The sequence below is a fragment of the Talpa europaea genome (assembly GCF_964194135.1).
Source record: "Talpa europaea genome assembly, chromosome: 6".
In the NCBI taxonomy this organism is placed as follows: Eukaryota; Metazoa; Chordata; class Mammalia; order Eulipotyphla; family Talpidae; genus Talpa; species Talpa europaea.
The window spans coordinates 30,997,962-31,023,455 of record NC_140072.1 but is presented as its reverse complement, the minus strand read 5'-3'; the positions used below and the strand labels follow the sequence as shown (position 1 = coordinate 31,023,455).

The window sequence follows — 25,494 nt, the reverse complement described above, 5'->3', positions numbered from 1 at the left end:
CATCATCACCTCCTTCATGTAATTGTTCTCCCTATTCTTAACCAGTTTTAAGCATGGCTTTCTCTCCTTAACCCTATAAATTTAACTTAAATGTCAACTCAGGTACTTACCTCCATTCTATATTTGCCAACAAAATAGCCTGTTCATCAAATCAAAGCATTTTTTAAATTTGTGTTATTATATATTTATTTCCACCTCTTTTTCTTTGACTCCACCACCTTCCTCCCCACCCCATACATTTACAACTTTTGTAACATCAGAACCTGTGACTGTGTCTCTCAACACTATTTCATCATTACCTAGCACAGCAACTGACACAGATATACCACATCCTCAGTAACTTTAAGTGAATTATACAGTGGTTTGTAAGGCTGTTTTTTTTTTTTTTTTTTTTTTTTTTTTGTTCCACAGCAGAAATTTAACTCAACTCTGAGCAAGGTTAAACCTAAAATAACTGATCTTGTTATGTGCTCTGGTAAAATGATTTTACCTAAATATTGAGAGTTCAATGTAAATACACCATCCAGCAGGTTTATTTTTTTTTTGTATGTTATACCACAGTTACTTTGATTGAAGGCATTTTTCCAATTCCAAATTCTCCATTCCACTAAATTTCTAGAAAAGAGAGTGCATTTATAAATGGTTGGGACCTTAAATATCTTTTTTCCTTTATTTTTTCTTATTTAACCAATATATATATACACAGCAGTAAAGGTGGCTACAAAGAATTAAACCCATTTTGATTAAAGAACTAGACATAAGACCTGAAACCATAAAATATATAGAAGGAAATATAGGCGAAACACTACGTGATTTGCACATCAAAGACATCTTTACAGACACATCACCCAAAGCAGTGATAGTGAAGGCAAAGATAAACAGCTGGGACTACATCAAATTAAAGAGCTTTTGCACAGCAAAAGAGACAATAACAAAAACAAAGAGAAACCCCACCAACTGGGAGAACATTTTTGCACCCAACACTAATGATAAAGGACTGATCACAAAAATCTGCAAAGAGCTGATGAGACTCAACAACAACAAAGAAAATAATCCAGTCAAAAAATGGGCAGAAGAGCTTAAAAGAAACTTCTCTGAAGAGGAAATGCAAATGGCCAACAGGCATATGAAAAAATGTTCAACATCACTTGTCATCAGGGAAATGCAAATCAAAACTACCATGAGATACCATCTTACACCAGTGAGAATGGCACATATTAAAAAAACTAGCAACAACAAATGTTGGCGAGGGTGTGGAGAAAAAGGAACTCTTCTGCACTGTTGGTGGGAGTGCAAACTGGTCCAACCACTGTGGAAAGCTGTGTGGAGATTTCTGGACCTACTAAACATAGAGCTTCCATATGATCCAGCAATTCCACTCCTAGGTATTTACCCAAAGGACACAGAGACGTCAATTCCAAAGAGCACCTGCACCCCTATGTTTATAGCAGCACTGTTTACAATAGCTAAGCTTTGGAAACAACCCAAATGCCCAAAAATAGATGACTGGATCAAGAAGATGTGGTACATATATACCATGGAATATTACTCAGCATTCAAAAAAGATAAACACATGCAATTTGCAGCAACATGGATGGCGCTGGAAGGGATCATGCTCAGCGAAATAAGCCAAAAAGAAAAAGAAAAATACCGGATGGTCTCACTCATAGCAGGAATCTAGAAAACTTAAATAAGGGACCAGGAAAATGAATAACTATAAGATAGTGAAAATCAAAATCAACAAAAAACTATGAACCAGAGACACTTTTAGGGGGGCGGGAGGGGAGGGATTGGGGTCAGAATGGGGGGGCTGCAATTGTATGGGGAATATAACAATAAAATTTATTTAAAAAAAAAAAAAAAAAAAAAGAATTAAACCCTAGAACAAGTCTGATGGAAAAGAAAATTTAAAAAGCAGCAGTTAATGGTTTTTTCGTCATTGGAAAATGGCTTTTAGGTGCTAATTCTCCCTTGAGAGCAAGTGTATCTGCCATTACTGTCAATGTGATTTATATATGCTTATTAATGAAAAAAATAGACTTTTGAACATGGGTCATAATGATATTTTTTGTAACTGGTCCATGGTTGCTACAACACTGTTTTACCACCTTTACATTATTTATGCTTTGCATGCATATTGTATTCCTTTGAGAAAAGAAAATAGGTATTACGCATTATTTTTATCACTGAACTCAGTCCTGGTAAACAAAATGTGCTTCCCTATTTCAGAACTGCCAAGAACTTCACAATTTGAAGTAATATTTAACTTCTTGTATTAGAAATATTTTTCTGCATATACCCTTATTATCTGTTGGTTCACTAATGGAGCTTTTAAGAAGAAATATGACTGTTTCAGGATTGGGGTGGGGGAAAGTATAAAAATCAATACAAGAAGATGTAAAAAGCCCAAGTGATTTTTAAACTTTCCATTTTCTTCTTTCTATATAACTTGTTAACTCAATGTTTCTGGTGTCTCTAGGGATTTATATTTGAAAAGTATTAAAGTCTAATTTTATTCTACCAAAGATCTAGTTCCCCATAGAGTAGTATTGAGGTCATTGAACAAGAAGAATTGAAGAAGTGGAGAGAAATGATGTCATATAAGAAACCAGAATTGCTGAAGATTTGTTAGTATTTTTTGCATAGGATAGACAAGCAGGAGGCATCGTGGGAGGAGAGAGGAGGAAGAGGACATGCAATTATTTATAGTGATACATATATATATATATATATATGTATATATTTAAGAAGGGAAGTTTGCACAGAGGGGATCATAGGGATCATAAACCGAAGACCAAAAAGAAAGCACATCAAGGGGTGAGAGGAATGTGATTAGTAGAATGATGAGCTAGTTAAAAGGTGTTGAAATCAAGTACACTTAAATGCAGTTCAGGGGAGAATGTTCTAACTAGTGAATTTATAATTATCAAACTCAGTTAACTTAGTGTGTAGACAGTTTTTCTTATACAATGAAGAGTATACCTTTTATATTTTACTTACAAGCATTTCCTAAAATGCCATCTAATGTGATCTTGACTAGAGAAATGTAATTCATCAGACTGGTCGGAGGCCCACGTAGGTAGGTGTTCCATCTTCACTGCCCCTGGGAAGAAGCAGCAGTGCATTTCTCAGAGGCTGGTACTGGGATTGGACCTAATTGATATTTTCATTAATAGTATAGGTGGTAGGATAGGATGAGTGCTACAAATCCTCCAATTATATCAAGTTGAGTAGTGAAACTGGCTCCTGGAAGAATTTGATTGCAATTTAAATGTGCTTTTTTGGTTTCAGAAGAAAGTTAATGATAGTTATTGGGCAAAATGTGGGGAGCAAATCACTGAATGATAAGGGTAGTTTATATTTAGGTTGTGCTTTAAAAAGCAAGTTCAGAGGCCTCCCTGGTGGAGCAGGGGGTTGAAACACAACCTATGATGTAATCTGCAGCCACTGAAGCAAGAGTTCAATCCCCCGGCCAGAGAGCTATCCACATGGGACAGCAGACCTCTCCTGCCTCACCCGCTGCTCCCCTCAGCAGTGTATTTTAGTCAGTCTCCCTGTTTTGCTCCCCACTCTGTCTCTGGTGAATCCTTTCACCCACCCACACCTCTGGTCAGTACCCCAGTTCTTGTATGCTTAAATAACTAAATCTTTAAAAAATAAAAAAAATAAAAAGCAAGTTCATATATTTGTTTATTTTACCTGTATCCTTGCATAGATAGGTAGAGCTGTTACTCTGAAGGTAAAATAGGATTAGGTTTGCATTTATTAAAGTTGCAAAGAAATAATGTGGAATAGACAGTGATGGAACTAAAATAAGTGCAACCAAGCTTCACACTAGGGTATTTAAAGATTTTACTTTGTGCTAATGTGAGCTAATTTTACCGGTATTCTTAACTTGGACATGCCTTGTAATGACATATTGTGTTCAATTGATGTATGCAAAACACATGTACAAGGAAAATGGGTTAGGTCCAGAGATCAATAGAATATGCACAGAAAAGGAAATGGGAAAAGTGTTAATTTAACTTCAAACACATTTTCATGGTTCATTTTTGAAAATGTACTCAACAGTCCTGCATTGTTTCTATTGGGTATAGGAAAATTTACAGTCACTTTTTTTTCTTGAACACTACTTTTTATAAAGGAACATACTACAGAACCATGAGACTGGGGTGTATCAGTTGCTCCTGTGATGATTTCAGACAATCATTGGCCTAATCCTTTCCTCTCCCTTCCTCTTTCCCTCCTTCCTTCTTTCCCTTCCAATTTTTCTCTCTCTCCATCCCTCCCTCTTATCTTACCCTTCCCGCCTCCACTCTTTCTTTATTTCTTTCCTACACTTTTATTTTTTTTTAAGATTTATTTATTTTTATACAAGAATTGAGGTACAGGCCAGAGATATGGGGGGTGAGAGGATTCACCAGAGACAGAGCAGGGAACAGAACAGAGAGACTGACTGAAATATACTGCTGAGGGGAGCAGCGGGCGAGACAGGAGAGGTCTGTCCCACCATGTGGGTTTCTCCCTGGCGCCAGGAATTGAACTCATGCTGCAGGGGCTGCGGATTGCTTCATAGTTTGCATCTTAACCCCTGCGCCACCAGGGAGGCCCTCTTTCCTACACTTTTAAAAGATTATGTAATTTTGACTAATAAGGATGATTTTTATTAAGACTAAAGTTCAGACAGAGTAAAACCTGATCTAAGAAAATTATATGAATATAATTCAGCCTTGCCCTTTTACATCACCTCAGTGTTTTGGCTATATGTCACTGAATATTAAGGAGATATTTTGTATTTTTTTAGATTTATTTTTATTTATGCATGCAAGAACTGGGTTGTGGGCCAGAGGTGCGGGGAGTGAGAGGATTCACCAGAGACAGAGTGGGGAGCAGAACAGGTGGGTCTACTGAAATACACTGCTGAGGGGAGCAGCAGGCGAGATAGAAGAGGTCTGCTCCACCATATGTGGGTTAACTCCCTGGCCGGGGATCAAACTCATGCTGCAGTTACTGTGGATAGTTTGATAGTGCTGAGGCTTAACCCCTTGTATCACCAAGAGGCACCATTTTGGTTGTTTGTATCTTAAAAATATGACCTTGTTAAATTTCGAAATGCTTTTACATTACATACAGAAATTAATAATTCACTGTCTTCCCTTTTAGGTCAGATGGCAGGTGATCATACGAGGCTGGAGTTTCATAACATAGAGACAGGCATCATCACAGAACGCCGATATCTGTCTTCTGTCCCCTCCAACTTCATTGGGCATCTTCAGAGTCTGACATTTAATGGAATGGCATACATTGACTTGTGTAAAAATGGTGACATAGATTACTGTGAGCTCAATGCCAGATTTGGCTTCAGGAATATCATAGCAGATCCTGTCACCTTCAAGACCAAATCGAGTTATGTTGCCTTAGCTACATTGCAAGCCTACACTTCTATGCATCTTTTTTTCCAGTTCAAGACAACATCCCTAGATGGACTAATTCTCTATAACAGTGGGGATGGAAATGATTTTATTGTGGTTGAATTGGTTAAAGGGTAAGTATATTTCAGCTCAATGACATAATGAATATGTTTTATAAAAATGTACTTCAATTTCCAAAAATATACATTAAACTGGCTAGTAAGGTGGTAGTAAGGGTGGGGTGTGGCACAAATAATGTATTTATTTAATCCATTTAGGTGTCTGATAAAATTAGTAGGGGTTCAGGACACATCTACTTTTCCACATGTGAGATACTTATAATGTTGAATTCTAATTTAATGTAGGCATTCCATAACTCTTACATTTCAAATATGGATTTCATACTATAAACACTATAATTTTAGAAAAGAATTTCTCTAACTCTGTAGGTAATTTGTGCTCAATTAAACATTGAATCCAAATCATTTGATTACTTAAATTCCATAAAATGCAAATTAACTCAAGCTTAGACCCGTCAGAGTTCTTTGTAAGATTTAGGAAAAAATAATTGTGTGATGCAAAATTTGATGTCTTTTAAGTGACTTGAGTGTTTGTTCATTATTCATATTCATATTATTCATTCATATTTCTTGCCACCCATGCACATCTCAGATTCCATCAACCTCAAGCAACACACATGCAAACTCACAGCTCTTAGGTTTAGAAGTGAGCACATAAATATAACCTTGTAAATGTTTCCTGAAATGATCATGTGTAAATGTTCAAAACAGTCTTTAGGGAAATTAAGAAAATACATAAGGCAGAAGTAGATGTTTGGGCTGAGTCTTGAAGAATGTGTGTACATTTTCGATGTAGAAATAGATACAAAAGATGAAAGGGAAAGCATGTGGAAAAAGCTGAGAAGAATTTCCAGTTCAGCGTGCTTGGCAAAGAATGGAAGGACAGGTGGAAATATGAACAATTCATGAAGGATATTCTTACCTTCCAAAGTCATAAAGTGGGATGCATGCCATAATTTAAAAAAATAATTCTCACTGTTCCCTATAGTGAAGACAATGAATGATCCACCCTGCTGAAAGTGTGGTATTTCTCACCTTCTTATTAGCTGAGCCCTTGTACAACTCATTTTCATGACTTCTAGGGAGTATGGAAACACCTGAAAACAAAAATCTCCATTTATTTTATCCAATTTGACTCATTAATAAATCATAAAGTCATAGCACTTTCCACCTTGCCTTTTTCCAGGTACTTGCATTACGTGTTTGATTTGGGAAATGGTGCTAATCTCATCAAAGGGAGCTCAAATAAACCTCTCAATGACAATCAGTGGCACAATGTGATGATATCAAGGGACACCAGCAATCTCCACACTGTAAAGATTGACACAAAAATCACAACACAAATCACCGCGGGAGCCAGAAACTTGGACCTAAAGAGTAAGTGCATACCGAACCTCAGTAGTAAATCCTTTGCTTTGGGGTGGGGGTGTGTGCAGGTGCACACACACACACTCTCATGTGCTAAGACTGACCTGCAAAGACTGACCTTTATTCCAGCAGATAATTAATAATAGAACACACAAGTCTCTCTGTTCCTTCTTTAATGTGGTAGAAACATATGTATTTTTAATAGCAACTCAAAAAAATGCAAGCCCTAAGAATGCATGCATGATTAAAATTTAAAGACTAAGAAAAATGTATTTCTAAGTCTTGCTAATTTAAAGAAAAGTAGGCATTTGCAAGTTCCTTTAGTCCTCACAATATTTTATCCATTTGGAGTCTTGGTTACCAGAAACCTAAGGAGTTTCTTCTAGAACTTAGTAGTTTTCTTCTCTTGGTGAGGTTTTGTAGTTACCAACAGACACTGTGACTGGGGTTCTGAGCCTAGTTTATATCTTTATATCTCCCACAGTGAATTCCAGTCTCCCTTCACTATTTCCATCCCAATAGTGAGAATGATATACCAGCTGCTAAGAAAATCTTAACAGACATTTCTCTTTCTTATTGATATTTGATTACTTCAGTGAGAAAGATGAAGTGCTTAGAAAACAGGAAAAAGAAAATAATATAAGTTTCTATTTGATTGGGTCTTTGTGATTCACTAAGAACATATCCATATATCACATCTCATTTAACATGAGAACAAGAATTGGGCAAAGTATTATTTGCTTTTTTGTTATGAATGTAGGAAATCTAAATTCTGAATGACTTGCCCAGGGATTAACAGCTGTTATAGTAGAGCAAGGCAGAGCCCCTGTTCTGACACACACCCTCCTGTCTGCCCCTATTCATTTCAAAGCGCTGCAGGGATCATTACAGTTGCATCTTTACTTGACAGGATTTATATTTCTATTGAAGGGATCTTTCCATTTTATTCAAAAGGTACATTTTGGAGTTAGGGAAATAGAGAAAATCTAAAAAAATTCCTTCTAGAGAAAAGTAGCCTTTCTAAATAAGGTAAAAGAAATGTGATTCACTTTCTATAATTGCAAAATATATTTACAATCCCAGAACTGTATTTGCCCAACACATTAAACATGTAGTAATGACTGTCTCCCTTCTTTAAGAGGGGCCCTCTTGTTGAGTTCAAAGAGATCCTGTTTGTGTCCACAAATACGATTGCTCGAAAAGTAAAACAAAAGTCAAAGGAAATACTGCTGAACAGTTTACACCTTGTTCTTGCTTCTCTTGGACTGAAGTGAATGGAGTGCATTTTCCATTCATATTTTGTGGGTGCCCTATTTTGCAAATGGGCTTGGATTGTTATTGCCAAAGGAAAAGAACCGGTTAAATCAGTGTGCTACTCAAGCCAGCTACCAAAGCTAAAGTGAAATGGTGTCCTTGTGCAGGGAGAGACCTCAGTAAGTGCGAAGTGGCAGAGTAAACTATGGGTAAGACATGGCCGGAAAAATGTAACTCGTGGTTGGTTGAAGTATGAGACATCCTTAGCCCTATACATTGCAGATAACAGAGAGTCAGTGTAAGGTACAGTGGGTTATATTTCTTTAGACACTTAGGGCTCTTTCTCCTGAGAAGTAATTATTTGTTAACGCTGACCCTGAAGGCACAGCAGACCTCTCCTGTCTTGCCTGCTGCTCCCCTCAGCAGTGTATTTCAGTAGATCTGCCTGTTTTGCTCCCCACTCTGTCTCTGGTGAATCCTTTCACCCCCCTGCACCCCTAGACTATACCCCAGTTCTTCTACACAAAAATAAATTTAAAAAAAAAATTAGAAATAATAAAAATATAAGTCAGGGTAATAGGAGGTTATGGTACAGTACTCTTTTTGGTGGTGAGTTGGGGACCTTTACCAATCTAACTCTTACAACTTATTAAAACATTGAGTGTTTCATGATTATGAATATGAGAAAAGCTTTAAAAATGCTAAAAGCTTTAAAATGCTAAAAGCTTTAAAATGCTAAAACTATGAATTAAAATAGCATATTATATAATATTAAGGTATTAGGTATTGAAATATAAGTGCATTTGTGTTTTTAAAAAATACAATTTACATTCAAGATGAACTTCCTGAGTGGATTCTATATTAATGACTGTCACTCTTTTTGACCTTGTGAAGTTCATGTGTGTTTTACAGGTATCAGACTATACCAAAAAGGGACAGCAAGTTCCTAAAACTAATAATCAAAATAAAAAGAGTTTAATCTGTAGTTTTGTAAATTGGATGCATAACCCAGTGGTACCAATCACCCCAAAGAAACTCTCCTGCTGTGTGTCATCAACTAAGGAACAGGAAGAGAGAGTGTGGCTGTGGGCCATGACCCTCAGGTTCATGGTCACCAGCTTTTGATGTGGGTGTCTGTAGTCACTGGCCAGAGGCAGGCATTTACTGTGCACTGCTTGGTTCCAAAGAAAATGGTATTTTTCCTGTCATGAAAACCTTTCTGTGCCACGTTGCAGACTGACATAGAGGGAGCATTTATAGGACAAGAGAATAGGATGCCCTGGAGCCACACCAGGCGATCAAAACTAATCTGAGGGGCTCAGGAAGACTTTTAGAGGAAGTAAGGAATATCTGAAGAATGAATAAGAAAGCACTAACTCTCCTCCCCACCTGCGTGATGTCAGGGGCGGGGAGTATTGATATGGGGGAGAATCTCTCCTCCAACTCTTCACTCTGAATTGAAGAGTATTGTTTTCCTTGCATGCTAGTCAGGTACAATTCAGCTATCCCAAATGTAGGAACAAATATAAGGTGACCTATTTTTGTCAATGATTTTATTACCTGTATATTTTGTCTAAGAGCTGTACCTTATAGAATTAAAAGAAAGTTACCAGATTTTTTTCTACACTTTGCTTAACGTCATTGCCATGAACTTCAGCTCTCAAAGTGAGGTCAGTCAACTTAAATATCAGAATCTTGCGGTAGTGTTTGGGAAATGCAGATTTCTCCACTCCTCCTCAGCCAGACTGATGTAGTTATCATTTGAGAGTAGTGTCTGTATTTTTAAGAACACTCACTAATCTAGATGTTGTGTGTCTCAGAACTCTGGAAGAATGCAATATCTGTGCCGAGGCAAAATTAAAATTACTTTTTAGTTTTAGTGCAAATGTTGGATTTGCGTTTATTTTAGAATTTTACTTTTGTTTTACCAGCCGTGGGCCAAAGTGACATGGGTTGCTTCAGGATATTGCAAGTATTTATTTCTCATGCTACTATACCTTAAAAAGACACTAGAGGGCAGCAGAGGGCCATAAAACCTTCTTATGGGCGTCAGGAAGGGGGAGTCTCTCCAGCAGGCTTCACTTGGCTTTAGGAAGCAAACGTTGCTTTGTTTTCAGCCATATAACATCCCACAGTTAGCTTTATAATACTGTATGGTTTTGTCTGGGCCACTGTTTCATTGTTACACGCAGGGCTTTAGTCTAGAAAATTGAAAGCTAGGCACTGTACATTCTACCCCCCAACTTCGACATCGGTGGAGATGGCCAGAAATGGCAGGCGTCTAATGATCTTTCTCTGAGAAGAGGAATTCCACACAGGTGACCTTGTTCAAATTATCTTTCCTGACACTGCCGGGTTCTCAGGGGGCGTGTGTGCCTCTCCCTGCTGATACAGTTTGCTTTCATCTTTATTTCCCAGCTGTTTGTGTTCTATTCCCTCTGGCTATTATGTACAAGCTGCAACATGTAATGAAATGAACAGCATAAATTTATTCTCTGGAATGATTTCTTAGCACAGCTGTATGTTCGCTGTGGAACTTGAAGTCTGCCCCTTTAGAGAGATAAGGGTTGCTATATATCCTTCTTGTGTTTCTTTACTTGTTCCTAAATTTGGCAGATTTGTATACGTGTATGGAAAATAGCTAATATTTATTTACTCTTTACAAAATACTAAATATATTTAAATGAGGTTATTTTATTTAAACCTTGCAATTACCCAGTGATTTGAATTAGGTCGTCCTTGCCTGCTAATTAATCTAATCAAGAACAAAGTTAGGAATGAAGAATCATTTTTGGTCCCCATCTCCATGGGTACCCTTCTTGAAGGCATTGCTTAAGGTTTTCCTTCAGCAAACAGGATAATTTACTAAATGGGAAAAAGATAGATCCTGGGTGAATAGGATGCAGTGCCCTCCTGTGGCCATTTAGCAAAACTACTTCAAGGTCAATAAATCATTTACAGGCCACATCTGGATCAGCCCAGCTAGAGCTTTGTCCTCCCTCTGTTCTAACTCTAATGCCTCCTCGTTATCTGTCCCCACCAATTTGGGGGGAGCTCTCCTCAGTGTTTCTGTCTCATCTCTTCCTTTTGTACCATCACCACAATTCCGTGCTTTTCAGTCTTCCTTATATCCCTCCTTAAATCTTGCCTTGAAAGCCCCCACTTGCTATTGTCACCCAGCTACTAAGCCAGTGAGAGTTTCTCTAACCAGTGACAACCTACTCAGTGCTTTCCTTTCAGATACATCCTATCTGAAGCACAGATTTGAAGATAAATAGTAAAAATTCTTAATCCCTTCTTGTTCCGTTAACTGTATCATCCTTTCTTGTTCTATCACTGTATCACCCATCCCCTGTCATCCTGGACATAACACACATCACTCCTTTCTCTACCCTTTAATGCGGCTGCTAGATAAATCACTGCTGATGTGCCTCAGTGATCCAGATTTCACTCCCAAGTCCTGACCACATTTAAACATGTTCCAGCTTTGTACATCCAGCCCCTGTGACACCCAGTGTCCCAGTTGTCTTGCTCAGATAATTTTCTTAAATAAGAAACTTACTAAGAAGAATATGACTTTGAGCTTAGTCTTACTGCAGGGATGGTATTGACCATGGAGGTGAGCTCCTGCTGTCCTGTTGGTTAGTCTATCATTATTAGATTTTTTTTTTTTTTGGTAAATTTTAAAGGGAAAGAAACTTATTCATATTACTTCAGTTAATGGGGGGAATCCTTTCAGCTGCTGAACAGTGAGACCAGGCAGAGAATAAGAACTTTGTTCTAATAGTCATACTGGGTTCTCAAAGGACAACCCTCTTGGGTGTTCCCTAGGAGAATATTCTCTGCTTTGCCACTGAGCCACTCTCTACTGTCTCCTCCTAGTTAGATATTTTGCTGCCCTGCTCTCCTTTTCCTTCCCCTCTGCTTCCCTCTCTGCTCCCTGGCTTCCCCTACTATTCACTTCTTTCTTTCCTGTTGCACTCCCACTTCTGTCTACTCTTCACATCACTTTCAAACTCCCCAAAGACATCATCTAATACAGTGAGTGGACCTGTCTCAAACTCAGCTTCATGAACTTTACCCTGCTGTACTGGGCAGGCTCACTTCCTTGGGCCAAGTAGCTGTAAACACAGAGGCAAATTGGCATGGCATAAAATGTGAATTTAAAAGACATCCTCCTGGGAAAGAGGCTGTGTGCTGGAAAGCTCGCTGTAGCTTCTCAGAAAGTAGTGGGGTGATTTGTTTATTCAAAGAGACCCTAAATGTCCTGCCAGAAGGTGTGGGGCAAGGAGAAGTGAATTATGGGGCTTTAAGCATAAGAATGTGGAGTTGAATGTGACTTTAGAATCAGTCCTTTGGCTTCTGCACAGAGAATGAACTGAGGCTCAGGGGAAAGAGACCACAGAGGCAGTCATCATAGTATAGTTCCAAGACAATCATCTGTGAAGGCATAAAAGTGAGACTTGACATTTTTTTTTTTTAACTCCAGTTCCACACAAGAACTGAAGACAATTAGAAATATGAAAATACTGTTTCACTCCTGACAGTGCCACTGATTCCCAGGCTTTGTAAAAATCAGTCTCTATCCTCTTTAATGCCTTTGCCAAATCGGCTTTAATCCCACTTCTCTCCCAAGCACTGCCCTCCCACCATGAAACATTAGACAGCATTTTCTTCTTTCTGTGTCCAGGTGTCTAAATTTGACTTGGAAGTTTTTCCTTCTGCTTCCTTACAACCCTTAGAATAGCATACACCATCAGCAGAGTTTAAGTTCTTTATTCCCTGCTTAAAACCTTTTTCTCTTCATCTTTTACTTCTTCACCCACTGTACTTGTTTTGAAATCTCTTCTACATTAGGCATTCTTTGTTTTACTAAGTTTGTGTTTTTCATTCCTCCCAAATCTATTATTTGGAATTGCCCTTCCCACTAAGAGGATCACAGGCACTTAGAGCTGGAGGTTATCTTGGAGACAATCTGGTCAGGCCCGCCCCCTTCATAGGTGAGAGGCTTGTGCTCAGCAGCACTGAGCAGCTAGCTTTGCAGTTAGCTGGTGTTCCTGTCTAGTCTTCTAATTCCCAGTTTAACACTTTTTATGACAGACTGGGAACAACAGATTTTATTGTTCACATCAACCTCAGTTGACTGCTAATGCCAGCCAGGGGCAGCATACTGGAAGGGAAACTGAGGCCTTTTTGGGCTCAGTGGAGAAGTGTGGCTGAGTGGCTGGCCACAGGCACAAAGTGGAGACTGGGAGTATGTGGATCATTATGTATTATCTTTTACTTCTGGAGCAACTTTAAAGGCTTTGGCCTTTCCCATTTGCACTTGCTTTGTGCCAGTCGATGCCAGTTCTGTTCACCTCGTCCACTGGCTGAGTTTGACAGCCCCAGACTTGGAATGACTGTGAGGAAGTCATACACCAGGAGAAGTCACTTTCCTCAGTGCTCCCACTGCAGTGTATGCTCCTGGAAATCTGAATCTGCTGCTCAAATGCCTTTTGGTCAGTGTTCCAGTTTACCACATCCCAGTGAGATGCTGATTAGATGAAATGGGTTCTTAAAACTGTTGACAGTTGTGCGGCAGAGAGGAAAGTGCCTGCAGGTGCTCAGAGCTGGGCTCTCCAGGGCCAGGTGACTGCTCGCAGGGCCTCCGTCTCTTCCTCAGTGGGCCTCCAGTGTTTGTCCCTCTTCAGGAAATGCTGGGACTGGAGCCGAGCTCTCAGAGTTTGAGCTTCTCATTCAAGAGCTCCCTAATGGCAGAGCCATCTGGGAAAGCAAACTTGGCAAATTGTGTTTAAGTCTTCAGAGCTTTTATGCTTCTCATAACTCCCTCTTTTTTTTCTATAGGGAAATTTAAACAGAGGTTTTTGGGGTCTGAGAAGCTTAAACTCATTTCAGCTCATCTAAGTTAAAAAGAAATGGACAGAGACTGGGTATAGTGTTTAAAGCACCCAAGAGCAAGAAAGAGAAGGAAAAGAGTGTGCTCATGAGAGAGTCAGGAAAAGTGTCAGCCACATGCCAGAATCTCAGTCTCTTCTCCTCTCTCCTAGGGCCACGGGCTGCCTCTCTTGGCTGCCCAAAGAACACTCCCTTATTCTTGCTCTCTGCATGTTGGTTTCTTTGCTTTCACAAGCATTGCCAGACTTGGCCTCTCCAGACTTGGCTTTCCACCAATGACCAAATACCTAAGGGACACTCGCTTGAGTTTAGGAGTTCTCCTGCCAGCTTCATGGGAGAGTAAACTCAGCTGGCACATACATCCTTCCAGAGGCCAGAGCGGGAGCATAGAAGCCAAGCTCACACTGTGCAAACATGCACCGTGCTCTGGATTTGTTTGAAGACATATTAGGATCAGGTATTTGGAGTATAAGGGGAGCCTTATGTCTCCAAAGGTGATCTTTAACCTCTTACAGAAAAGATTTGCCTCATGTTAACAGCTAAAGTGATCAAGATGGTGGAAAATTGGCCATCGCATGGCACCATTTTCAAATGACTAAACTCATAAATGCTTGGATGAACAAAATCATTCTGTGGGTGGAGACAGAGCCCAGGCCGATCTGGAGTCAAACAGAGGTAGCACATGGATAAGAAGCAAGGAGCAGAAGTCAGAGGCTCACTAGAATTCACAGACAACACAGGAAGAAGGTGAATGCTAGATTTTTATCATCAGAGGATTGCAAAGCTTTAAAACAGCCTCTGCTAGATCTACAAAGGACCGAGAGACCCTGTCTGACATCTGGATAATGTTACAATCTTTCACGATAGATCCCAAAATAAGTATCCTATTATTTTCAGGCAAGTGAAAAATTGTCCCCTTTAGTTAGGGTTTAGTTATATTGTGGTGCCAGCCTCTTTCACTGTGACCCAGAGGAAACCTTTTTCTACTTCTCACCCTGAAGAATCCTCTTTAACTGTGGGTCAAACTTGGATAGACTGGATGTTGGGTAGGCTTACTCCTGCCCCTGCTGCTGTGAAGATGCTTCATAACCAATTCTGCCATTTTTACTAATAGAGCGAAGCACATTTTTAGTGGCACAGTGTTGCTGTTGGCCTGTAATTGTCACACACTGGAGGTATGGTCAGTGCTGCTTTGGAGCCACTTGGCTTAGAGTAATCCCTTCCATGCAATCCCTTCATGCAAATGGCATGATTCTATCTTTTCCTATACTGTGAAAAAATGAACAATGGCATTTAAAAATAAATGAATAAATATATAAAATATCTTTCTAATTTCCAACCTTCTTTATGATGATCACTTTGCTGTAACTGAAGGGCTCAAAGTCTGAGAACTAAAATTTTAGTGTTTCCTTTGTAAAGTTTTCATTTGGGGCGCTATCTCGGACCCACATTTTCTGTGGTGTCACCACTTCAGTCAGAGCTACAGTATTGACATTTCATTTCCCCGGTATGGTCTTTTAATCTTAAGACAATAAAAGAACAAGATTATTAGTGTCCCCATGGTACAAGTGAGAATACAGAGGCTCAGAAAGGCAAGTGACTTACCTATCCTCACATAGCACAATGTGTTAGATATAAAACTTAAACCAAGTCTGCAGCAGTGTTTAAATACAGTATTTATTCGCCATTGTATTAGAAGAAATTCCTTCTGCATATCTAGTGAAAGATAGTACTAATTTGAATCTTGGGAGAAAATGTCATCTGATAAAAGAAAACATTTCCTCCTCTATATAAAACATTTCTTCAAACTTCTACATTAGTACATTGTGTCATGTTGAACATTTCATTTCTGGTAACTGCAAAAGAAATGGCTATTTCTATTCTCACTTTCCACATGTTCTACTCTCACTTTCCACATGCTCTTCTAACCCCTGTGCCTTGCACAGTAACTATCTATTTGTTCTGTTTCCTTAGACCCTGAATTCTTCCTTAAATACTACAGTTAACAATTTGAATTGCTGTGCATCCTTAACATGTATCTATACAATATTTGCATTTATAGGTGCTTGTAGTAAGCTCAGGCAAATATAGTTCTTGGTTGTATATTTGGAGACAGGCTAATCAATTAATTAACAACTTGTACCTGCTGCTATGTCTTAATAAACTGCCATATTCCTAGCTTATAGGGAAAGATTCCCAAAAAAAGAGGTACATTTTTAATCATTACATAAAAATTGCATAATATCTCAAAATTAAGTGTTTGCATTTCTCATTAAGAATAATTTAAAAATTGACAGATAAAAATATTTGAAGTCATGCTAGGAAATTATACTACTCCAGCAAGATTTGATGACCTGACTGAAAACAGTCCATCTTTCAGATGCAGAAGAAATCCTTTCTCTGAAAAAAATTCAGAAAAGTTAAGGTACTTAATGAAAAACAAGACTTTGATTTGATTCTGTGAAGCTCATAATTTTTTAGAAGTGTTTTGAATGTCTGTAAATTTGTTTTTGTTTGTGCCTGTGTCACTCTGTCCTCTCCAGATGTCCAGCACACCACTGCTGGCTTTATCCTCCTCAATACTCTATGTCTGAGAGCAGGTGCCATTTTTTTAACCCAAGTTAAACATACCATTATTATAGGAAAGAGCTGTTTTTATACTCACCCTTTCTTACCACTAGGTTTTCTCCACCTGAAATAAAATGTCCATTTATTTTAAAGTGGGGGACAAGAAATTTCTTTGAAATAAGAAAAGCTATTTTGAAAAGAAAGAAAGTCAAATTATTAGATAGAGCTACTCAAAATATCAGAAATATAACAGGTTTACACAGGTTCTCTGACTGGTCCCCTAGTTACAAGTCTCTGTTAATTTCCAGAAAAGTCACTTCTGAAACCTCTTCTATCCCTGTCACTAAGAAGATTTTTAGTAGAAATAGGAGGTGGTGTGATAGTGCCTGGCTTGGCTACCAGGTTTATTATCCTTGTCTTTGTGTTGTCTTGGACAGGTAAATTGCCTTTTCAGAAGGGTAGTTTGCCCATCTCTAAGGTGTGGTTAGTGATACTTTCCTACCTGTTGTGAAGGGTTGGTATGAGGATCACACAGAACATAATGGCAAAGCACCACTCAATCCGAGGCTCTGTGTGTGTCAGGTGCAACAATATTTGGAGATGGAGAACCTTAGCAACCCCTGCCATCTCAGAGAGTAACACACAGTGAATGGAAAATGAAACACAAAATATTGATATGGTTGTCAGCTGCTGAAGGATGTCTATGGCATCTAAACTGGCTGTAACTTGGATGGACAGAAAAGGAAAAATAATGAAAATATTTGAACCTAAAGGTAAATTTATGAAGCTGTGAGATGAAGTTAGCTTAGAATGGATTTATATGCCTGAATTTGCACCCCATCTGCCATAGTGTCACTGGCATGGAGTGGGTTTAAAGGAAGATGTATTACCACACACACCTCCATAACAATTTCACTTTATTATTTCCCATTTAACATGCCCACCAGCTTTCTCTCACAGTCTGTTGGCCAGATACACAAACAAAATCTGTCTTCATGCTGTAAATTTTATAATCATAATTTAAAAAAAAACTTATTTGGGCAATTTATTTAAAAATATCAGCAAGAAACAGAAATTTCAGAATGTCAAAAGCATTTTCCATCTTCTCCATAAACATACTGTCAATATTAATTCTCAAACATTCACTAGAGGAAAACATTAATATTGGTACTCAAACCTCATTAGAGTCCCCCCACCTGTTCACACACAGATATTAGAGATATTAGGTGTGGCATCAGCAGCGGGGGCCAGGCCGAGGGGGGAAGCACAGGTATCCTGTTTATCTCTTTGTGGGAAGCAACTGAAAAATAGTTGCATATATAAAAATCAGACCTGGGAGTCATAAGAATTCTTCCCACTCATCAGAATTCCAGTACCTAATATTTATGGTTATGGAAGCAAATTGACTTTGTCTTCAGATTACTTGGCATATGGGAGCCCCCCATGTCCCAGGAATGTGCTTTAGTTTGATTGGAAACCTGCTAACGTTTATTACCATTATTTTCCTCCACTGATCAAGATCCTCCAAAACATCCCTGTGTTTGCAGTAATAGAATTGTACAAATTATAGCCTTTCCACTTCAGTGTGCAATATGTGAACTGGTGCAGGTTATTTGAAAATGATCATAGTTTCAGGACACTTGGGCTTGTACTCTGACACTGGCTTTTTCTGGTTTTATAGCCTTGAGCCACAGCGTCTTCATCTGTGACATGCATTCATGATCATCTTTATTTCTTTTGTAGCTAACCAAGTAAAGACCAGCTGAAACAAAGCATGTAAAAATGCTCAGTAACTGATAAAGTCAGTTACTGATAAAGTCAGAATTATTTTTTGGTTTTGACCATGGAAATTCAAGTCTTTTTTAGCAAAAGCAATATACTGTTGAACATGAGAACCTATTAGAGGATAATGAATACCTGTGGTTGAGGAAGGAGTCAAATGATAATAACCACCACCAAAGTGCTCTTGTCCTAGTAACCTTTAAAGCTAGATGGAGCAAGATATCTGGAAATACATAGGAAGTACAAATTTAATGGGGCAGAGCAGCAGGGGGCAGTGCAGTTAGATTCTGTTCTCTGACACAAAGAGTAAATGCATGAGTCTCTGGAGTGATCAGAGTTAGAAGAACCTGAAGATATACTGTGAAGTGTGTATAGTGTGCAGTGCAGCCAGGGGGGCAAAACAGGGAGACAGAATGGCCAGAGAAAGAATGAGGTAGAGGACCAGTATAGGCTGAAATTTAATGTCCCACTAAGTTTTTGGTTCTTATTTTAACTACAGAAAAAGACTCACAAATAGGTCCTTATTACCATGCACTGAGAGCCTGGACTGTTTCTGCACCTCTATCTTTATTTCTCTTCCTCTCTCAAAAGATAAATTCAATATATGTCAGTTAAAATTCAGCATGAATTATGCTATTATTATGGGAAATAAATGTCATTGCATTGAATTATCTTAATGAACTGGATGGCTTCACCTCTGTGTCCTAGAAAGGGGTCAGTAAAAGGAAAATTCCTCACAATTGGCTTCATATTTTATTTCTCAGGTGGATGGAAACAGAATATGAGTACTATAAAACCTCTATATTCTTATTGTCTAAATGATTATTAAACAGAAATTCCTAACTCATCCATTCATTTTAATGCGTCATCAAATAATCATTGAGTACCTACTGATAATGTGAATATAAACATGCTTCTTAGTTCATGATCATTTCCTCAATTTCACAAGTTTATAAATAATGGGACAACAAGACATTTACACAAAGACCTGGAAAGAAGTGATGAATTGTCAGAAAAGAGGTTCAAATTATTATAGGGATCTAAATATCACACTTGCCTATGACTGGAGAAACAGGAACATATCGACAAGGTGGAATTTGATTTGAGTCCCCAAAATTGGATGGGATTTTAAAATGAAACACTAGAAGACAAAAGTCATTTATGATGGAAGTAATCTGTACTGTAAATAATGATGGGACAGTATGAATATCCAATATTAGAGAAATGATTAAAATATAGTTTGACTACAGATAAAGATATAGGAAGAGGAGTGATACTAATCTTCTTTACCTGGAAAAGGCTAGTGGGAAAAGATTGTTCAGAGTTTAACTCAAAAGTTATTGAGGAAGGGTAGTTCAAAATCTTGAGCACTGCTAACCACAGACTAGAAGACAGAAGGAAGAATAGAAGAAATCAGAACACAACTTGAGAGAATAACATGGTGTTGATGGAAAGGATGGATGGATGTAGGGGTACCAGATAATGGGTTATTGCATGGAAAGTGGACAAAGAGAAAGATAGAAGGAAATGAAAATGGAGGGATAAATGTCAGAAATGTCAGCATTGCTGAATCATCTGTCTTTTCCCACGGTATGAATGCAAAGTGTGAGATAAAGAATAGAGTTAAAAGTGATTTTGAAATGCCAATTCAGGTAGCAGAAGACTAAATTTCCTATAGAACAGGGGGTTCTAGAAGTAGTTTCCCAGAGATAATGTTGTGGAGACATATTTTTTTTGCTTTTGGGCTGATTTCTTTCTTAAGATTTCTTTTATATATCTATGCATACAAGAGCAGGGGTGTAGGCCAGAGGTGTAGGGGAATGGGGTGTGTGTGTGAAAGGATTCACCAGAGACAGAGTGTGGAGCAGAACAGGGGGATTTACTGAAATACACTGCTGAGGGGAGCAGTGGGCAAGACAAGAGAGGTCTGCTGCACCAAGTGGATTAGCTCCCTCCCCAGGGATCCAACTCCATGCTGCATTGGCTACTGATAGCTTGACAATGTTGAGACTTAACCCCTTAAGCCATCAGGGAGGGCCTTATAGGCTGACTTTAAAAGCTAAGATAAACCTAAAGATAAGGATTTATAGGTATTTCCTGCAAAAGTAGTAACAGATTGTTCTGGGATTAAACCCTTTATGTATCAAAGAAGACTAAAGTGTATAGAAATTAAGGGACCAGTAGTATATCAAAGTCATGGCCCCCAAGCATCTCTTCAACAAAAAGTTTCTAAAATTAACCTGATTTTTAATTCAAAGATATATTGGAAGACGCAGATCTTGTATATCAGAGCAAAACGTCTGCTTGAATTGCCTTATTTCAATATTGAATATTTGGCATACTCTGAATGTAGATATGGTCTTGGCCAATTCTTGATGTTCAATCCCATGTGTGTGATTTGTTATAAAAGTTTCTGTTTGCCTGCTCTAAAGCTCAAATATGTTAGAGAGGTATTAATCACTCACCAGGCCTTTGCCTTCAGTAATTTAGCATCATTATTTAAGCAGTCACAGGAAATAGTAACTTCTGCTTTCTTCCCAGGTGAAAAAGACAGGAAGTAAATAAATGAATGTTTATTCCTCACAATTTATGAATGATTTTTTTTTTTTTGCCCTAGCAAGGCACACATGTTATAAAAAGTGGTTTAGTTTTAATTTGTTTCCAAGGGAAAAGTTGTAAGAAGGTATATGGTCAAGATCTGACCCACTGATGTTCCTTTGTGACTGTGCAACAAACATTAGAGATGATTCAAATTGGGCATGGGGGCATAGGTTTTGACTATTGCCTGGAGTAAAAGAAGACACCTTTCCTGAAGAGTAACTCTCAGAAACTAGCCTAGCCTGATAGCACTTTTTCTACCAGGCAGTCACAATTGAGAGAAAAGTTAGTTTTCTCTGAATTTACTTCCCAAGGTCCAATCCACTCAGAGCAGAGCATTCAGAATTGGACTTTCTTCAGTCCAGCCCACAGGAAAGTTAGTGTGCATTACCTTTTTGTTGTTTTTCCCCAAATGCCATATGTAAGAGATTGCCTCCTTAAGTTTCCTTTGAGTTTTAACTTTCCAAATATGCAAAGAAGTTGTCCTTTTTAAGTATGTTCTTTTTAATTAAAATGAAAGAAAGGTGTTTTAAATGTATCAAAAAATGTATATGAATAAACAGGAAAGCTGAGTCAAAGATCTAATTATACCTTGACACTGGCATTCTGCAGTTAGGAGTCCTTGTTCTAATTGCCTATGCTCCCAATTTTACCTGCTTTTGGTTGAAGGCTTCCTAACCATGCATTCTAGCCCAGACATCTTTTCCCTAAACCTCCCGATTTATTCATCTGCTTCCTACAGGACACTCATAATCACACTTTACGTCTTTAATGTTAAATGTGATTTAATTTCTTCTCCCCAAATGCTTACTACTTCAAATTCCCTTACTGCTAGCCTGCATGGCTTGTATATTTGGATTTCTCATTGTATTTTTCTCTTTTTTATTTGTACACAAGATTCATAAATTTTATTGTGTTACTCAGCTCTTTCCTTTGACTTTACTTAGCCAATATTATTTATCATGACCCCTTTGAAAATCCCTCTCTTACAGCCAATTCTGGTCTTTTTATGCTCCTTCTTAAATGCTGTATTAATTTTGTCTTCTGTTCCCCAAGCGTGGCATCTACATTTATATCATTACAAAGTCTAAGCTCTTATATATTGATCCACCATAAAAGGCCCATAAAATCCCTTTTATTTCTATGATTTCAAAAGTCACATTTAGCCAGAATCTTCCAGCATGGCCCTTGAGTTTTATAGATTTCTTGTGTCTCTTAAACAGTAAAAATTAGAAGGTATTTATCAAGCAGCTTTTCCATGTGACCAGATTCAGTGTTGCTGGGTTTCAACTGAGTAAGTCAACAGAACCTTTTGATCTGTGTATAGAAGTATCATGCAAGGTACACTTCAAGCACACAAATGACTGTATGCTCAACCAAGGAAACTAATACTTTTCCTTTTGATATCTTTTTACTCCAATTGTCCTAGAAACAGGGGATAACTTAATACTTCTCAGCTCTTGTATCTCTCTGTGCAATCGACAGAGAATAAAGTACAGGATAGAGGCCTTGTCCTTAGCAGACATTTCAGCAGTCACACCAGTAGCAGTGGCAATCGAGTGCTGAGTGCAAGCCACACACTCAGGGCTTACGCACAGTCTTTATAGTCCTCACAGCTTCACGATGTAGCCCTTTTTAAACCAGGTCATAAATGATTCTGAATCTTAAGGAAAATATATAACTTAATGTTTCTATACTGAGAAAACCAATAAGTAACAGAGCCAGGGTTTGCAGCCAGATATAACTAAAGAGCCTGTACATAACTTCCTATTCTTTACTCTCCAACAACTAGGAATAGATACTTGTGAAATCAGTTTGAGTCATTACCTAGATAACACTCTTGAAAGGAGGAACACATACACACATGTGTGTGTGTTGGTGCTAAAGGTAAGGGTTTTCTTGAAATTTCTTTAAAAACCCACTCTTTAAACATTTGAAGTTATCTGGCTTTATGCATGTACTCCACATCTGCTGTGAATGCCCCACCTCCATTCATAATCTTGTCAGTTGCCTGCATGTCCTACTTAAAGTATATGAATAATTATCTACTCTTATAGCTTGAAATGGGGGTAACAATCTGACTTCAAGTCTGTAGGAAATTGGCTCTTACTAGATGTCCATCCTGGCTGTGGTTCACACACAGGGTCATTAAAAAGCATATCTTCCTTTCCATGCACAGGATTTCGCCTGCTGGACCCATTAGTGCTAATGGGTCATTTTCCTTCCATCACCCCAAAGGATGAAAAGGAGAAACTGCATCTTTGATGAAGTGCTAATGCTACACAAGACTCAGGCCACTTAACGGTTTCCTTTGTTCTCTTCATATGGCAACCTACCAGGGGGACATTAGACCACTCTCTGCTATATGAAGAGTTTATAAAGACAGTATTAAGTAGTGGTGCTAAGTGCAGCTTCAGTAATGAAAATGAGAATGAGTTCTCCACTTATAAAGCCAAACCTATCCACCTTTGTATATTTGAGGTTTGTAGCCTGCACTGTTTGAATCTATATTTTTTTGCTTTTTAATAACACGATGGAAAGATTACTCTTCACTTTATTAAGCTTCAAAAAGTTGGGGCCTCCCTGGTGGCACAAGGGGTTAAGACGCAACCTATGAAGCTGTCCGCAGCCTCTGCAACATGAGTTCGATCCCCTGGCTGGCCGGGGAGCAACCCACATGGCACAGCAGACCTCTCCTGACTCACCCGTTGCTCCCCTCAGCAGTGTATTTCATCAGTCTGCCTGTTCTGCTCCCCACTCTGTCTCTGGTGAATCCTCTCACCCCCTGCACCTCTGGCCTATACCCCAGTTCCTGTATGCATAAATAAATAAATCTTAAAAAAAATAAAAAGTTGTGCAGGCAAATAACTTTGCTAATAGGGAAAAATAGTATTGTGGCAGGAAATGGGGAAAGGAAGTAAGTGCATTTTACAATTAATTCTCTCCCCATGTGTTGACTTACCATTCTTCTTTCTTTCTTGATTATTTTCTACTGTGACCTCAATCCATCAGGTGGCTGACAAAATTTATTGAGTGTTCATTGTGCTTATAGCCTAGCACTAGACACTGTGGGAGAATCTAATACAAATAAAGACACAGCCTTTCTCCTTCAGGAGGTTACAGTCAGAAAGAGGGAGATTGGTTATCAAATATATAGCATCCCATACATAACTTTCAGTACTAAGTTCTACATCTGGAAAGCCTAAAGCAGCGTCAAGAATTCTTCATTCAGCTCCCCACTGATCTCACATACAGCATTCATTAGGCCCAAAGGAGAACTCAAACTTTCCTAACAAATTTGGCTGAACAAATGAATGTAGGGAGCATTTCCTTGTATTGATATTTGACATATAACAGTATAAATCTCAGTCCATAATCTCAGAAGTACAAGAAAGGTAACAATTTTTGGTTTTTCTGTAACTCACCTTAGTTTCTATTTTGAACTCTGATTCTTTGAATTAGCAAGAAGTATCATCTCGAGCAATTTCAATTCCATTATTTCCCTGGGATTTTATCTAAGTAAATTGGGGTGGGGGCCTTTCATTGCACCAAACTTTTGGGAGGTAGAGAGAGATTGCACAGGTCTATTCTATATTCATAGTTCAGGGGCTCACTGAAGTTCTCTCCAACATCATTATTCTTCACATCATGACTTCTTCACATCAGTCATTTTCTGCTGCCAGGGCCACTCTGGGAATTATTTTGTTGCTTCCACACCACAATGGTATATGGGAAATTCTGTGAGGGCTGCCCAGTTCCCAGCATGTCTAAATGTGCCCTGTAGCCATTTCTTACCAGGGAGCTCACTGCTGCCTCTGGGTTCTCTTGGGGAAATGCACACAGCTATTCCCCTAAACCTATCTCAGGTTTTGACAAAGCAGGCTTTGGTCCTCTGATGACAACTCTGTCTTGGGTTTGGCATTCACCAATGACTATGTTCACATTTCTTCTCCTCCAGCCTTCTCTCCTGCTTGTCTGTAGGAGGGACAGGAGAGTTTTATACTTCCCATGCAATTGCCTAGTGTCTTGTCTGTTTCACTCCTTTAAGAGTCTAGGTTTTAAGTTCCAAATGCAGAAACATAATTTTATATGTTTGGTTTTTGATGTATATCTTCTCTCTGAGGCAACTAAAACTTGTGGTTTAAAATTTAAGTGAGAAGAAAGACCAAGGAAAAAAATATGGCAAAAAATTAAATGGTTAAAAATAGTATCATGTCTCAGACCAAAAAAATGCTATTTTTAAATATTTGTCATCTTTAATGAAGATAATTGATAGTCAATAGATATTTATTTTACGTAAGAGCTGGGGGAAGTGAACACATGTAGTACCTTTGGTATAAATTATACAGGATCAATGGTTTTCCTAGTGTAATACTTTAGTTATTTGGTGACAGGCCTAAGTTTTCAGTTTTTATGGATAGATGAATTTAAGCAAGCTCATATTTTCTCATTAGTACAAATCAAGAGTATTGCATCTGTGGTTTGAGTTTACCTTACTGACAAAGCTAGTAGGTTAGCTTATTACTGTTCTATGG

The 25,494-nt window shown here is 38.4% G+C and overlaps 1 protein-coding gene across 31 annotated transcripts in view; it reads left to right on the top strand.

Moving 5' to 3' along the window:
• The window catches only part of NRXN1 (neurexin 1), a gene marked incomplete at its 5' end in the record, with an annotated part of 1,024,512 nt that overhangs the window by 493,072 nt on the left and 505,946 nt on the right, over window positions 1–25,494 (top strand). For all 31 annotated transcript variants that reach the window (XM_084235920.1, XM_084235919.1, XM_084235910.1 and 28 more), the window contains 2 exons: window positions 5,164–5,545; window positions 6,678–6,868. In XM_084235920.1, the coding sequence (XP_084092046.1) occupies window positions 5,164–5,545; window positions 6,678–6,868 (573 nt within the window). The remainder of the gene's footprint in view (window positions 1–5,163; window positions 5,546–6,677; window positions 6,869–25,494) is intronic.